Source organism: Gastrolobium bilobum, unplaced genomic scaffold (assembly GCF_033153095.1).
Source record: "Gastrolobium bilobum isolate Gb01-03AN ecotype WA unplaced genomic scaffold, APGP_CSIRO_Gbil_v1 utg3810, whole genome shotgun sequence".
In the NCBI taxonomy this organism is placed as follows: Eukaryota; Viridiplantae; Streptophyta; class Magnoliopsida; order Fabales; family Fabaceae; genus Gastrolobium; species Gastrolobium bilobum.
In genome coordinates, this window is record NW_026899073.1 from 632,290 (window position 1) to 647,946 (window position 15,657).

The 15,657-nt window shown below is 33.1% G+C and overlaps 2 protein-coding genes across 3 annotated transcripts; both read left to right on the forward strand.

Annotated features, from left to right (window-relative positions):
* Nucleotides 1-1,466: 1,466 nt before the first annotated feature.
* Nucleotides 1,467-6,650, forward strand: LOC133286962 (protein CHLOROPLAST J-LIKE DOMAIN 1, chloroplastic). The gene is made up of 10 exons (XM_061484501.1): nucleotides 1,467-1,608; nucleotides 1,756-1,855; nucleotides 1,945-2,049; nucleotides 2,459-2,536; nucleotides 3,086-3,141; nucleotides 3,626-3,683; nucleotides 3,822-3,947; nucleotides 4,060-4,155; nucleotides 4,781-4,852; nucleotides 6,361-6,650. Exons 1-10 carry the CDS (start codon nucleotides 1,520-1,522, stop codon nucleotides 6,421-6,423), a joined length of 843 nt encoding a protein of 280 aa, XP_061340485.1. The 5' UTR covers nucleotides 1,467-1,519; the 3' UTR covers nucleotides 6,424-6,650.
* Nucleotides 6,651-9,791: 3,141 nt separating this feature from the next.
* LOC133286926 (cell division cycle 5-like protein) lies at nucleotides 9,792-15,620 on the forward strand. 2 transcript variants are annotated; one of them, XM_061484431.1, is made up of 6 exons: nucleotides 9,792-10,057; nucleotides 10,963-11,036; nucleotides 11,122-11,185; nucleotides 13,271-13,662; nucleotides 13,799-14,234; nucleotides 15,154-15,620. In XM_061484431.1, exons 4-5 carry the CDS (start codon nucleotides 13,486-13,488, stop codon nucleotides 14,141-14,143), a joined length of 522 nt encoding a protein of 173 aa, XP_061340415.1. In that variant the 5' UTR covers nucleotides 9,792-10,057; nucleotides 10,963-11,036; nucleotides 11,122-11,185; nucleotides 13,271-13,485; the 3' UTR covers nucleotides 14,144-14,234; nucleotides 15,154-15,620. The 2 variants fall into 2 exon arrangements, with proteins under 2 accessions (XP_061340415.1, XP_061340416.1); XM_061484432.1 differs by lacking the exons at nucleotides 10,963-11,036; nucleotides 11,122-11,185.
* The last annotated feature ends 37 nt before the right edge of the window (nucleotides 15,621-15,657 follow it).

Consider the following 15,657-nt stretch of genomic DNA (forward strand, 5'->3'; position numbering starts at 1 on the left):
CTTATATATATATATATATATAGGCAAAATGATTTCTGCAGCTGCTGTACCTACTGCAAGCAAGGATACACGTCCGAATCTTAGGATACGGCAACGGATCCTGAGTTTTTTTTTTTTTTTATAAAAAAAGCCGTGGGGCCCACTTTTCTGTGTCAGCTGTAGATAACACTATCTACGGCTGCTGCAGAAATGTTAAGCCCATATATATATATATATATATATATATATATATATATATATATATATATATATATATATCAAATAGTTAAAAATTACTTTTAAGTTCAAGTTAAAAAGAAAAGATTTGTTTTTTGTTTTTTTTTAGATGATACCTTCGTTAATCTCATAGAATTTTTGTGGACTAATCCGGAGTTCAAAGCAGTTTCAGAATTAAAAATTTAAAATCCTCTCAAAAATGGTACTGAGAATGATCAAATACATGCTCTCACCTCTCTCATTTGCTTTAAAATAAAACTATAAGTTGTTTGATGATTACATAAAATTTTTAGCTTAAAATTTACTTAAAAACTATTCATTAAAAAAACAACAACACATATTTCAAAACAAAAAAAAACTGATACAATTTAAAAAGGGGGAGCTTTTAACTTTCGACTTTTTTTTCATTATAAAAAAAAAATTTATATGATAAGAGCTTTAACTTGTTTGGCCTAATTTCTACTTGTAAGAAAAATATAAGTTAAAAAAAAACTCCCAAATAAGCACTTAGTATGTTTTCATCGTCTTGTTATTTTTTTTATGTAATCAATTAGGGTTTATTGTTTCTCCTGCCATAGTAGATAAAGTTATATCGAGTAACTTTAAAATTATATCATTTTGAGGGTTAAGAGAATTAATAAAAGATGTTTTAAAAAAATTATTTGTTTATATAAATTTTATCAAAACATCCTTAATTAATTCTCTCAATCTCTAAAACGACGTAATTTTAAAATGGTTGGAGATAACTTTATCAGTAGGATATACATTTTTTAAAATAAAATAATATTAAAAATTGTAAATAAATGGTATCATCTTTGGAATAGTATTTTTTTTGTTTGAAAAACTAATTTTGTAATACTTAACATTTGAGGATTAATTTATGGGTTTATTGTTTCTCTAGTCATATAAGATAAACGGATAAAATTATATCCAATAACTCTAAAATTATTGCATTTTGAAAATTAAAAGAATTAATGAACATGTTTTAATAAATTCATATAATCAAAAAAAAAATGAAATTATGAAAATATAACTTTATCAGTGGCGGGACAAATATTTTTTCCTTAATTTATTGATAAAAACTTTGAAAAAATCATTAAAATGACGCTTAATATTAGAAATGTAATTAAAAAAAATTAAGCTGATTTAATTTTTAATGGCCATTTTTTTCAATACTGATTGGGTGGAAAATTATTGATAGCTGAGACTCTACAAAGAAGATAAAAGTAAAACCCTACAAAACTCTTGAACTCAAAATTCAGACATCCATTACCGTTAGTCGAAGTGATAGCATAGCTGCTCAATGGCATTGACAATCTCGAACATACTGCACTGCCCCAATTCGAGTTTCTCCCACAAGAATTTCCGTCCCAGAATTTCTACCTCTCTCAGGTTATTCATTTCTCTCTTTCTGAATTAATTTTTTTTTTTTTTTCTTGCAAATTCACTTATTTTTCTTATAAGATGTGTTTCTCCTCTTTATGGTCCTTTTGCAAATTTATTGCCGTTAATAAAATGCAATATGGTTTGAATTTTCAGGTATCCCAAAACAACATCATGGAGTGGTAGAAAGATTATCTGTGCAGCTGCTTCTGCAGCAGGAAACTCTAATCCTGACAATGATTTCAATCCTTATGAGGTATTATTTAGTTCATAATCTTAGATTTGAAGTCACTCAAGTTGAATTGGCTATTTCTGTGTTTTAGTTGTTACGCTATCATCTTATAGGTTCTGGGTGTAAGCCCCATTGAGAGATTTGACATGATCAAGGCAGCATATACAAAAAAAAGGAAGGAGGCTGAGATGAACGGCGATGAAGCAACTGCTTCCAGAGTAGGTTAACTTTTCCCTCCTTTTTTTGGTGAATAAGGTTTTGGTCACTAAAAACATATGCGACAATCTTTGATGTCATTACTGATAGTTTTCCAAGTTTCAAATGGGTGAGGTTGATTAATTACATTCATGTTTGGAAAGTAAGATTATGAGTTGAGCAATATATATAGTTAAGGTCTCTGCTGCTAACCCCTCCCAACCAACTTAAAGCTCACACATGCTTACCATCTTGACCAAAATTATAATATGCACGCCACGCCCTAAGTGATGGAAATGGCTTTTACTACATAATGCTTTTGATTATTCCTATATTTGTGAGGTTGTTAACAATCCATATCGATATATGATTTTCCTGCAAGTTTAATGCACTAACACATGGGTCCTTGTTCATTTTAAATGTGTAATCCAGCTGGAAAAGGCATATGACAAAGTCATGATGGCTCAATTGACAAATCGGAAAAAGGGTGTGACTTTTGGATCATTTAAGGTAAAGTAGGGGAATCTTTCTTTTCCTGTACACTCGGAATTGCACCCATAACTTGAAGGCATGACGACACAGATTCTTCTTGTTTAACTTGTGTTTGAGATTGAAGCTACTTCGATAATTTAGTTCTGGATGTATTTGATGCATTCTATATTCACCGGAGTTCCTTTGATGAAGTAGCTATAATTTTATTGAACATCTCTTTTGACTATTTTTTCCTGCTCAAAATGAACATAAGCTGCCTATACATTGTGGCAATGAAGAATTTGGGAGGAGTTAATGCATTATTATCTTGAATTCTTGATATTTTTCATTATTTTCTTTGGGCTGCTTTGGGTTGGACAGAATGACATGATGAAGGGTTATGATTGGGTATTAAATATTGGAAAATATTCAACTATCTCCATAGGAGATAATTTTGTGAAAAAAGTTTGTTCCTCCACTTCATTTATGTCATATTGTGCCTTCATCCTATTTTTTCCAAGTATTTGATTGTATTTTTTTTTTTTGTGTGTGTGTCTCAATCTTGTACAACTTCAAAACTAAATGCAGGTTTCAAAGGACATCAAGTATGCCGACAAGCAGCCAATTATACCTTGGGGGCCAAGGTTTGATATTGCTTCTTATGATTCATGACATTGTAGTTTTATTGCAGTATATTCTTGTTTCTACCATTGGCTCAATAAAATAACTACCAACAGTATAATCCTTACTTTAATGAGCTATTGAATATTTAACTTCTCTAGGTTGACATTCTCCTGTCTGGATGATTTGGTAGCTCATGACTGGAGCTGCTTTGCTGTGTGAATTTGCTTGAGAGCTGTCTCAATAACTCTTATATTACTGCTTAGAGATGATGATGGTGTCTTTCCCTTGTGAAGTAGAGATGTTGGGAATCACTTGTATTTAGATTAGTTTCTTTTCATCCCATTTGAATAACCTGCTTGCATGGATGGATGGCATTTATTTCTAGTGTTTATTTTGTGGTGTTTTATGTTTTCTTCAAATTACTGTTTTTCCCCTATCACTATCACTCTATTAACAGCTACATGTAATCTTTTGATGCTATTTTGTCCTTCAATGCAATTTCAGGTTTACCAAATCAAGTACAAATGATATACGCATCAACTTGGCAATTTCCGCTGTCTTTGTGAGTAGTAAATGGAGGGTGATTTTATTTTATTTTATTTTATTTTGAAAACATCAATGCTCGGAAAGACAGAAACCATAATGGTCTTGTGTTTTATGTTGTAGTTTTTAATCATAATTGTTTACCATCTGTTTGCAGACAGCTTGGATCCTTGTCAAGCGCAATGCTGAATATAAACCTTTGCAGTTTTTAGCCTTTGCTTTTGTTTATAGGCTTTTTGAGAAGTTAAAATCCTTTGAATCTCCTGTAACCCCAATATATAATGTGAGTTTCATATTCTATGGCAGCATGTTCAGAGAAATCTTAAAATCTTTTGTTTTTGAACTATGTTGAATCATCAATAGAATTGGATAGCTCATGGTGCTGTTGGCTGCAGGAAGATGGTGAGGATACAGGAGAAGGACTGCGCATGGGAAAACGACTGATCAGATCACTGGCCTTGATTTTTGGATGTGTAGCTTTTTCATCTTTGGTATGATGTTTCATCAGATCTTTTGGCGTGACAGTTAATTTGCACAGATCAATACTTTGTCAATTTTTTAGCCTCGGTTGCAATTAACAAAGAAGCTGATATAATATAATATATCTAATTTTTTTTTTCTCTGAAAAAAAGGAAAAAGAAAAGAAGTAAGAAGGAGGAAGGGAGAGAGGGATCAGTTCACCTTATCGTATTCTTTTTTTTTTCAGTTTACTTAAGTTCAAACCCAAGTTGTTTTCATCATGGTATTCTGAAAAGTTGTACACACACATAATTAAATTTTTAATCTTCGTTGAACCTCTTATTTGAAGACTATTTTGAAAGAAGAAATTTGTGGTAGCTGATTTACAAAATTTGGTTTTGGTACTGTGTTGGACTCCCACTGGGACCAAACTTTGCAAGATATTGGTTTTAGGAGAGATTGGAGATAGAGATCAATGGTGCCCAAACTATATATATTTTGTAATTTTAGTTTTTGATGGAAAATTCTATTTCATTTGTCACTCAATATTCATCTTAATCGAACACGCCTTAAGTTTTTTTTTTTTCCTTATCATCATTATCACATATTAATATTCCTCGGAATTATTTAATTTTCATTCTGGTGCATTTCTTGCAGGCATACACTCTCGTTTTGAACATATTTGAGTATGCAAGTGGTTATATTCCTGCTTTTCTTTACAGCAGTCAGGTATAAATAAATGAGAAGTCCTTCCTGGCTTAACATATATAAGATAGAATTGTCCAGAATCCTTGTGAATAATATGACGCAGGTCCTGCAGTTTATTTACCTTTGGAACTCTGGAAGTTTCTTCTACATTGTTTTCTTGTCAAATGCATTTTATTCCTGATTTCCCTATGCAGCAAAGAGATGAATGATTATGATCATGATTCATGATTTAAACCTATATCTTGGTTGCACGAGTGTTATTTTTTAATACACTTGAAGGCAATGGTTGCCATTCAAGCATAATATATTATGCACTAGGACCATTATTTCATTGGCTAACTGCCTATGTTTCTTAATGTGCATAAGAATTTGGGATGTATAATAAGATTAATTTTCAAAGCAAAGATGCAACCTTCAGGACTTTGTCTCTTGAACAATTGAAGGTACTAACAGATGTTTTCTTGAATCTTTTTGATCAGTTGCAATTCTCCTATTAGCGCATCCTTTGCAATATAAAATCTCCATGATGTTATGTATTTTATTAACTATAGAGTAGACATTCATTTTGGTCCTCTAAACATATACTATTGGTCCTCCTTTTTGATGCACCCGAGCTGACTGATTTGGATTGGACTTTTCTATAATTTATTCCATAGTTTAGAGCTTTTCAATAATTGTTAATTATTTTTCTTTTTGTTATTTTTATATTACGTTTGAGTGTGCGTTGATTGTGCGTTATCTCCTTTGATTGCGCATGATTATAGTTCTTTACTTTTTTGTTATTTTTATTTTGCTTATTCAAGGCTTGGAGAACCCTATTGTTAGGAGGTCTTTTTTGGTTAAATAAAATTAAGAAAAGAGAAAAGTGTTTTCTCGCAATTCTTGTTTCGTTCTTATTTTCTGTTTAGCCAATTGGTTACTGTTTCGGCATTACTTTTATTAGTAATTTAGTACATCAAAACTGTCCTTCATTAGTAATTAGTGGCATTAATTTTGTCCTTCAAATACCAAATTGATGTCATTTTAAGGACCGATTTGATAGCAAAAATGTGAAGAAATTGAAAAACCATGATGTCGCGTGTATCTTTAGAAAACTGATCTGATGTGTGTATAAATGGAGGGCCAGTGGCATTACGCAAAAATCCTTGGAAGACCAAAATTGACATTTAATCTGACTTCATATGTGTCATGCAACTGACTTAGTTTTGAGGTGTACTGGGAGGTGAAAAAAATGAAAACTAGCTTGGTTTCTTGCTTACCACAAAAAAGAAAAAAAAAATGTGATAGCTGTAAGCTGTTTGTTCAATGACACAGTTGCTGGCATGCATTGGTGTTATTGTTAACTCTTGGAAATAAGATCATACATCACTTTTATTACTAGCTTTATTTTTTGTTGACTAAAACAGCACAGCTAATTACTTTGTCTGGCTAAAACAGTTTTATCTTGATAAAGTGGTGTATTATGCCATTGGTCCTTGTATGTTGCTTGTAATTAGTTGACAATATGATGGCCTTTATGGTATCTGCAGGAGTTGATAATCACCGCTTCATCGGCAGTCATGCTTTATATTTTGGCATCTTATTATAGATAGTGGAGCTCTCTTGAAGACGAAGACCTTGCATCTAGTCATCATAGAAATACTTTTTTCATTTTCTTTCCTTTTTTTTTCCCCTTCTATTGTTAACTGAATTCTTCCGGTGTTTCACTCTCGAATTTTGTCAAACGAGAAATGCAATTTACCTTGTTAAAAGTAGGAATAGTGTTAATTTCAAATTTTGTTACGGTTGAATGTTGTGTATGATATATATATATAGTCTTGCCCCTTTACCTTTTTATTAATTTCTTAGTTGGACTGTTCATATCATGGTATAGTCTTGCCCATTTTCTTATTTATCTATTATATTCAGACTAAAAAAAAAAGGTTGGTTGGGGATTCCATTTGTAACATCTGAGGTACCTCATTTGACTACGTATGAATGGGTTATTTCTACGCTTACTTAGTACAATAAAAATGGGTATTCGTATTTTATATTGTAAGAGATAATTTTATTTTTTACACATTTATAAAAGTGTATGAGATTTATATTTGTTTTTTCTCTTTCTTTTCTTTATACGGGTTTTACGCATTTTTATGTTTGTGTAAAAAATAAAATTATTTCCTACAACAACATTAATCCCATTAAATGTGAGGTTGATAATAAAGTACAGTTTTTTTATATTCAATTCATAAAATAAGTAAATATCAATTTTTGTTTATCTCGTTGCATTTTGTTTTTCAGGTGCAAGAAGGTTTTATAGCATAATTATATGACTAGAATCTGATGTTCATTTAGTGCGTGTTCGGGAGCTTTTATTTTAATTTTTTTTATAAATAGAAATTTAGTTAAATATAATTTTTCAAAAGCTCTAATCATAAAAGAAATTTTTTTATAATAAAGAAAAAAAGTTAAACGCTAAAAACTCTTAGAGGAGCTTTTTTTAAGATGAATGTCAGTTTTTTTTAGGAGTTCTTACTCTTATTCAAAAAATTTAGTTATAAATTTTATTATTTACCCTATAATAAATTATTTTATCTTGTTTACCAAAAAATAAAATAAAATTATTTCATCTCCCTCCCTTCGTAACCCTAAGAATAACAGTATAAAATTATCAAATAACTTTTAACTTTATTTTTTATTTTCTTAACTTTAACTTAATAATAGCTTTGAACTTTAAAAAAGATATGCTTTTAATTAGATCAATTTGACCGTGGATCAAAAAATTGGATAAGATTAAAAATAAAAAGTATTAAATTAAAAATATTTTATATTTTTGATACAATAATTTATTTGTGATATTTAAAATTATATGATTTAACATTACAGTTTTAATAACAAGAGTCCAAAAAGGAGTTTTAAAATATTTTATTAAATAAATAACTAAAAGCGGTTTATTAGACAGTACATAAGGGAAGAAAAGGAAGAGAAGCATGTTAATATGTTATACAAAGTGGGAAAAAAAACTCTTCAAATAAAATAAAATTAAGTCAAAGAAATAAAAACATAATTTTGGCAATATATATATTTTTTGGGATAAATAACAATCATTTTACAGGAAAAAGTTTACTATTATGCAAAGTTACAGACAAAAGATAATTATTGAATAGAGTATTTGTTACAATTTTTTTATTATTATTTATGTTGTCATTTTGCTTTGCAGAAAAAAAAATGGTTACTGCAACAATACGAAAGCAAAACCCATTTTTTTTTATAAAAAAAAGCAAGATCTGGATTATCTGAATTAATTAGACTGTTCGAGTTTGACAGGATTAATGCAAGAAACAGTCCATTATCTTGACTGGATCACCTAAACAAGGTTGACTAATCAAAGCAAATCTAGGTCATACAAATTATCTTTAACAATATCAGAGGTTGTTTCTTTCTAAAAGTCAATGATACATCATAAATCTCAGGAAATATTTGTAGGGTTTGTTTTTTCTAAAGTTACTTTAGATAACTTTATCTAATGTTCATCGAAACGATGTCGTTTTGGAGCAGAAATCATGGTGTTTTTGTAATTTTAATTTATTTCAGGATTATAATAATCTTTATCATTCTAATTTTTTAATTTTTCAACCCCAAAACGACGTCGTTTCGATGAACATTAGACAAAGTTGTCTAAGGTAACATTAGATACTTTTTCCCATATTTATAATAATATTGATAAATGGCTTATCAATAACTTACTAATAAAATAGAATCAATAGTAACCTAACTTTAAACTAGTTCTCTAGATGCTATTCAATACTGTCATTTGATTCGATGTTTTGTGGGATTGAGTTTTAAAATAGGGGGTCATTATAGAATATTATAATTGTGAGTTGTTACAATTGTGAGATTGAATTAGATTAAAAAAAGAAAAAAATGTTTGTAATTTTAAATGACATAGATTTATGTTATTTTAAGAGAGAGATAGACACAAAATAAAAAAAATATTTAAAATTTAAATTAAAAAAAAACTATCCACTTTCTCTCCTATGAATTTCATTCCTTGTGTCTATCTTTCTTTTAATATGACATAACTTACATCATTTAAAATGACAAACACCGAATCCTTAAAAAATATTAGAATATCTAAAAAATATTGTATGATATTAAAATCATATTTTGAAAATAATCTATAATATCCTAGAGAATTCGATAGAATTAATTTCTTTATATTTAATAATTTATTTCCTTATTTTACTTCATTATTCAACATAAATAGAGATGAATAATTCATCTTTTACACCATCGTTATAAAAAATTATTCCTTCTTTAGTCCAATTTTTTTTTTTTTTTTTTTTACCTCTGTACCAAAATTTCAATAGTTTTAACATGTTTATTAACATCTTAATGCATGTTCAGCTCTTGTTATTCACGTACCATGTTATTAGTGATGGCTTAAGTTATTAAGAGTATCATTAAGCGTGGACCGGACAATGTCCTCCGTAACACTTCACATTTCTAAGTTAAATATTTAAAATATTAAGTGAGTATTTAAGTGAAGGATTAGTGAAGATCCTAAAGATTATGTCAAAATACAAAGAAAGGGCAAAACGGTAATTAGCCAACACGCAATCCTAGGAAGATAAAAATTGAGTAGAAGGTCTCAAATGGTAAAAATAACCCTGGAAATGGATTCAGAACGAAAAATTAAGTGGACAGGCAAGTTTCAGAAAAATCAGTGAATAGTGATTTTTCCGGTGTAAAATACTGCGGTATAAGTGTACTGATAAGCGTGAAATTTTTATCAATATTTTTAGGAAACAAAAATGTGTCATTAACCAGAAAAATAAGTAGATTATGAAATTATAGTTGGAATTGATAATTGGATTAAAGTTAAATCGCGCGTGTGACCCACCCAGACCTTAAGTAACTTAAAAGTTACATTTTCATGCAAGTTTCTCTCTCCTCCCTCTCTTCTCTCCCGCGTACACAGCAGCCCCCATGGCCAAGAATGGTTCAAGCTTTCTTTCTTCCATAACTTGGTCAAATCTTAACCAAATCCAACAAGGTTTGACTTGAATCTTGTTGGAAATTGTCTTCTAAAGCCATTGGTGGCATCCTTGAACCGTGAAAGTGGCTGAATTTTGAGATCCTTTCCCATTTAGGCCGCGGTTTGGAGGAGAATTTTTGGGTTCTTAGAGCTTTCAATTGCTCCAATGGTGGAGTATGCTCAGGAGGAGTCATTTACCTTGCATTTGGGTGAGTTATTTCAACATTTCAATGGTTGATTTGTGAATTGTGTTTATGAACCCTAAAGAGGGATTTTATGATGTGTTGTGTTAGAGAGCTCAAATGAAAAATGTGTATTAGATGATAATGTGTTAGAATGATGTATTAAAGCTAGAATTGCAATGAAAATTTTAGGTGAAAATTGATGATTTTAACTTAGAATAATTTGATGGTCATGACATGGAATTTTGGAAAAATGTGTTGTGATGTTGATAATGAGTTGTTGTATGATAGAATGATGATATAATGTGATTGGTTGAGTTTAGGAATGGTTGAAAATGGAAATAAATCTTTTGGGATTCCCTAGGGTATAATTCGACCATTGTGGGAAAAATTGAGGAATTGATGTTGAAAAATGATTTGGATGATGATTGGTGTAGTTATATGATACTTAGATGGGTTGTGTTGTGGTTGGAAAGTGTTTGAATCAATGGGAAAAATGAGTTGTGTTTAGAGACCTAAATGAACCTAGAACGAACTATTTAGCGAAACGATGCTCAAAAGACGTAAAACGGCGAAACGACACTTGAAATGGCTTTATGGCAACCCAAGGATGGGTACTAAAATGAGAAAGAAAAGTTAGAAAAATAAATCTCCAAATAACACATAGATGGCCGAACCTTCAAGGAGGAAGGGGGGATTTTTGCGATTTTCGCGTTCTGATGTAATTCGACGCGAAAATGGCGAAACGACACTTGAACTGACCTCTTGGCAACATATTGAGGCGTAATAAAATGAGAAAGAAAATTTAGAAAAATAAAATTGAAAATAAGTCTAGGATGACCGAACCTACCAAGTGTGGGTGAGGTGATTTTGTGATTTTTGGCGTTTTGACGTTATTTGACGCGTACTGATGGTTGTACGTCATTGTATAGGTTGCCGTACGTCGACCTGAATCCCGAATCTTGAATCAGTGAGCTGCCCTTGGTTCGGGACCAAGAGGATTGAGGTAAGTAATTGGTTCAATGCATGTATAATTGCAAATTAGCATGTATTGGTTGAACTATAAGTGATTGGGAATGTCCTCTTTGTAGGCATTCTGTTGTGTACTAAGTTGAAGAATAAGCTGCTGCGGAGCTTGTGAAAACAATATTTAAGGTAACCTCTTGGTACTGGGGCTTGTTCCCCTTTTCTGTTCCACCTTGCCAGTTGATGGCAACGGTAGGAAGTGTGTATGAGTAGTGTAGAACACATGAGCATGCATGCATTATTACAATGGGTACTTATGTATCGAGTCTCTGGCCAGTAGACAGTTTTCTTAGCCTTCGGGCAGTTTCGGACTTTCACTGGATAGGTCTCCAGGAGGGAGTTCCAGTTGACCGAGGGTCATAGTGTGTGATCCGGATAGGAGCACACTAGGAATGTCTCAGGTGTTATGGATGGAATGAGTACCTTGGTGGTAGTGATTTGATCACACCTTGGGTGGACCCATAGGCTTGATGGGATGGGTACCTTGGTGGTAGTGATTTGATCACACCTTGGGTGGACCCATAGGCTTATATATGCCCAGGGCGTGCGTGGTATTGGTAGCTACCATCTCGTATCGTCGTATTTTGTATTCCGATATCTCCCAGTTTCTCTAAATCCCTTGCTATATCCCGTTTTCAAAGTGATTGTTTTATTCTATTGATATGCATCGAAGTGAACAATTGGGTGGAGTTTTCTCCAGAACCTCTGGGTTACTGAGATATATTCGTATATCTCACCCCGTCTCGGGGCATTTATTTCAGGATGTACCTGTGGCGTTGGAGCAGCGGGCAAGAGGCCCGTAGAGTGATAGAGGAACATTTTCAGTATTTGGCATATTGTTCATGTTGGCATGCCTAGGTCTAGTAGTGTGTATCATTTGAATTATGTTTAAATTTGTAATTGGAGTTGTAATATTGTAAAGGGTAATTTGAAGTTGAAGTCGTAAGTTGTAATATTTAAGTATATGTTGTAGATGTAAAAGAGATGCATGATGTACTAAGATGGAAGGATTTTAGGCCTATGTTAGAGTTATGATTATATGCTTATATTGTGAAACTACATGTAAATGGGACCTTTGTGATTGAAACAAGTAAGGAATATAATGTGAGCTCTATAGTATAAACTGCCTAATAACTATAAACTGGATTGGGTTGTAAGTGCCCCAAGGCGTTGTTGGTCCTTGTGTGTGCCACCCATTGGATTATTAGGTACTTTGAGGCATTAGTGAGCTTGTACAAATTTGGGGATTATTGGAAAAACAAAGGAAACTCTCGCGAATTTTCTGTAGAATTGGCAAATTTTAGGTGAACTTCGGGAGAGCATATCTCCCTCTACAGATGTCCGATAGGGACGTGCCATACGCCATTTTGAAGCTTGAGATGTCCCCTATATGGTGTTAAAATATGAGACAGTTCTGGGTTGTACGAAGCCCTGTGGAATTTATTGAGTTCGGACTGTCTAGGGACCTCTGATGCAGGGGCTGTTCTGGCCAGTTTTCGGGAAATTAATTCCCGCTTCGTCTCTCAGTCACATTGAGCGTGTGATACACCAAAATGAAGTTTGAGATGTCTAGTTTGTAGGATAAAAATTTGAGAGCAATTGGATAAGTGGATTGTGCGCAGTAATTCGAGAAGTGTAAGTGGTTTTGGAGCTGTTTTGAGGTTGGTTGACTATTTCGCTTATCCAACTTCAAACGGCGATAACCGAAGCAAATGAGCTCCGAATTGAGCGTGTGGTAGCTTGTTGAAAAGGGAATTATGTAAGACAAAGAAATAACCTGAGAATGAGGTCTGGTTGTGAGCGGTGTGTTCGCATAAAATTTAGGAGTGAACCATGTTCGAATAGGTAAAAACGTAAAGTTTGATAATTGGCTAAGTGAGTTTATGGGAACCCCTTAGTATCTTCCAATAAGTATATTGTGATGTAAAAATAGATAAAATAAATATTCGCAAGAGTTAACAGTTATTGTCACCACTTTTAATTATTACAGGTTTTATTGTTTTAAATGCTCGTGTAATAATCGAAAAAAGTTTATTCGTATTTTTATTAATGAATTGCTGTGATTGTAACTGCGATTAATATCATAATTAATGTTAACAATACCGGTACGTAACGAGCTGTTACACCCTCGGGCCTCCGGCCCATATAATCTGAACCGGGTTTTTTTGTTTTGTTTTTTTTTTTGTTTACGATATTTGTATTCTGGTTTCCAAGTTTGATGAGGAAAGAGGTTTTGCGTTTCACGTTGATGGTGGAAGAGCACACTCAGCAGAGTGAGGGTTGCTAGTGGCAGTTTCACTGACATAGACAAACAAAGCTAGGTTTGTGTTTCTGTTGTGAAATCATTTGTATTTGTGGTTCTCATCATAATTATCAGCATCTCGGGTGTTCGTTTTTGTGAGGTTGGAAAACCCTAGAATCGCAACAAGATGAGGATTATGATAAAGGGCGGTGTTTGGAAAAACACCGAGGATGAAATCCCGAAAGCAGCTGTTATGAAATATGGTAAAAACCAGTGGGCTCGAATCTCTTCGCTCCTTGTTCGCAAATCTGCTAAGCAATGTAAGGCTCGTTGGTATGAGTGGCTCGATCCTTCCATTAAAAAGGTAATCTCTCTCTCTCTAGATTCTTGCATTTAATATTGTTTCTATACATCAGAATTTCTGTTATGTATGATGGACATGAAATCCAAGGTTTTCTGCTGCTATGAAAATGATTTCTCGATTTTATGCTTTTTTGTAGACCGAGTGGACAAGAGAAGAGGATGAGAAACTGCTTCATCTTGCTAAGCTTATGCCCACTCAGTGGAGAACGATTGCTCCAATTGTTGGTCGTACCCCTTCTCAGTGCCTTGAACGGTATGAGAAACTACTTGATGCAGCATGTGTAAAGGATGATAACTATGAACCCGGTGATGACCCGAGGAAATTGCGTCCTGGGGAAATTGATCCGAATCCTGAGTCAAAGCCCGCACGCCCGGATCCTGTTGATATGGATGAGGATGAGAAGGAGATGCTTTCCGAAGCACGAGCTCGGTTAGCCAATACTAAGGGCAAGAAGGCGAAAGGTAGAAGCTTTGCAGAATGAATTTGAGAATGTGAGAAGCAAGTTGGATGATGGTAAGGAGAAGATAGTACGCCTTGAGAAGAAAGTGACAGTACTTACACAAGGCTATGAGGTACGTATGTTACTGCTATCCTGTATGCTTTCTGCTTCTTGCAGTGTCGTCTTTAATTATTGTTAGTGTCACTACTTTTAGGTGTCTACTATGTTTAGCTTGCAGTAATTTTATTGAGATTCTAAAGTCTCAATGCTGTCTGAATGCCCCTTGAAAGTTGGTTTTGTGATTGAAAATGCTAAAAACCTAACTTAAAACTGGTGCAACTGAAAATTTGTCAGAACTCAACGCATGAGTGGGGAATGTGGTGGCAGTCACTTGTAGGGAAATACATTTCATCATTGTTTGGGGACATATGTACTTTTTTTGTAATTGAATGTATTTGAAGAAAATATGATTTTACTCCTTTATTTACTTTTTATCAAGAGATAGATGTTGTCATTGTAATTTGTTTATGCTTTATGATGCTGGATAAAAGTGTTAGGACAAAAGAAAGTTGTTTTACAACTTCTTTATAACACCTATAATCTCTAAAATATGCTACATTTTGAGAAATCATTTGGATGCCGCCAAACAGAAAGGAAAGATAGAGTTGTGCGAGTTCATGCAAACTCACATATCTATAATTGTTCAAGTGGACACATTTACATACTGTCTTCCAAGATAAAAAGAAAGCTCCATTTGTATGAAATGTTTTTTTCTAGAAGATATTTTATTTTTAAGTAGCATGATCTTCAAATTTATTTAGCACCTTTTCCTGTTAGTTTTTTTTCTCCAGGTAAAGTTCTTTTATTATATGTAAGTGGAAGTACATTTTTTTTTTTGGACCCTCACACAGTCCATTCAATGAAGTTACTCTTTTTCCCCCATAAGGGTCTAACATATTGGAAAGTAGAATCTTGTATCTCATCTTTATTGTTTCTTGACTTCTTTTGCATACTCAATCTAAAATATCATACTTTGGCTATTGCATTTTCAGACAAGGTCAAAAAAAAGTCTTTGGCCGCAAATTGAGGCCACTTTCAAGCAGATGGACATAGCTGCAACAGAATCAGAGTGTTTCCAAGCTTTACAGGAGCAGGAGCAGTTGGCAGCATCACACAGGATAAACAATATGTGGGTAGAAGTACAGAAGCAAAAGGAACTTGAGAAAACTTTACAAAAGAGGTATGGGGATCTCATGGCAGAACTAGAAAGGACACAAAATGTCATGGACCAGTTCAGGGTACAAGCTCAACAGCAAGAAGAAATGGAAGCAAACAATCATGCACTTGAGCTTACCGAGGCCACAACTGATGAAATTAATGTGCCAGGCACAGAGATTTGTGAAGCTGTACCTGTCTCCGTTGACAATGGAAGTGCTACATCGGTTGGTCCATGTCATGATGGAACGGCCGACCAGCAAGTAGACATTGTACAAGACCAGGCCAATTCTATCTCCTAAAGCGATATGGATGTGGATTCTTGTAAAGAGCAAATGACA

Coding starts and splice junctions, on each gene's coding strand:
- LOC133286962 (XM_061484501.1), top strand. CDS start 1,520: ATGGCATTGACAATCTCGAACATACTGCACTGCCCCAATTCGAGTTTC. Junction 2,050..2,458: donor ATGAAGCAACTGCTTCCAGA/GTAGGTTAACTT, acceptor TGTGTAATCCAG/CTGGAAAAGGCATATGACAA. Junction 4,156..4,780: donor GTGTAGCTTTTTCATCTTTG/GTATGATGTTTC, acceptor CATTTCTTGCAG/GCATACACTCTCGTTTTGAA.
- LOC133286926 (XM_061484431.1), top strand. CDS start 13,486: ATGAGGATTATGATAAAGGGCGGTGTTTGGAAAAACACCGAGGATGAA. Junction 13,663..13,798: donor TCGATCCTTCCATTAAAAAG/GTAATCTCTCTC, acceptor GCTTTTTTGTAG/ACCGAGTGGACAAGAGAAGA.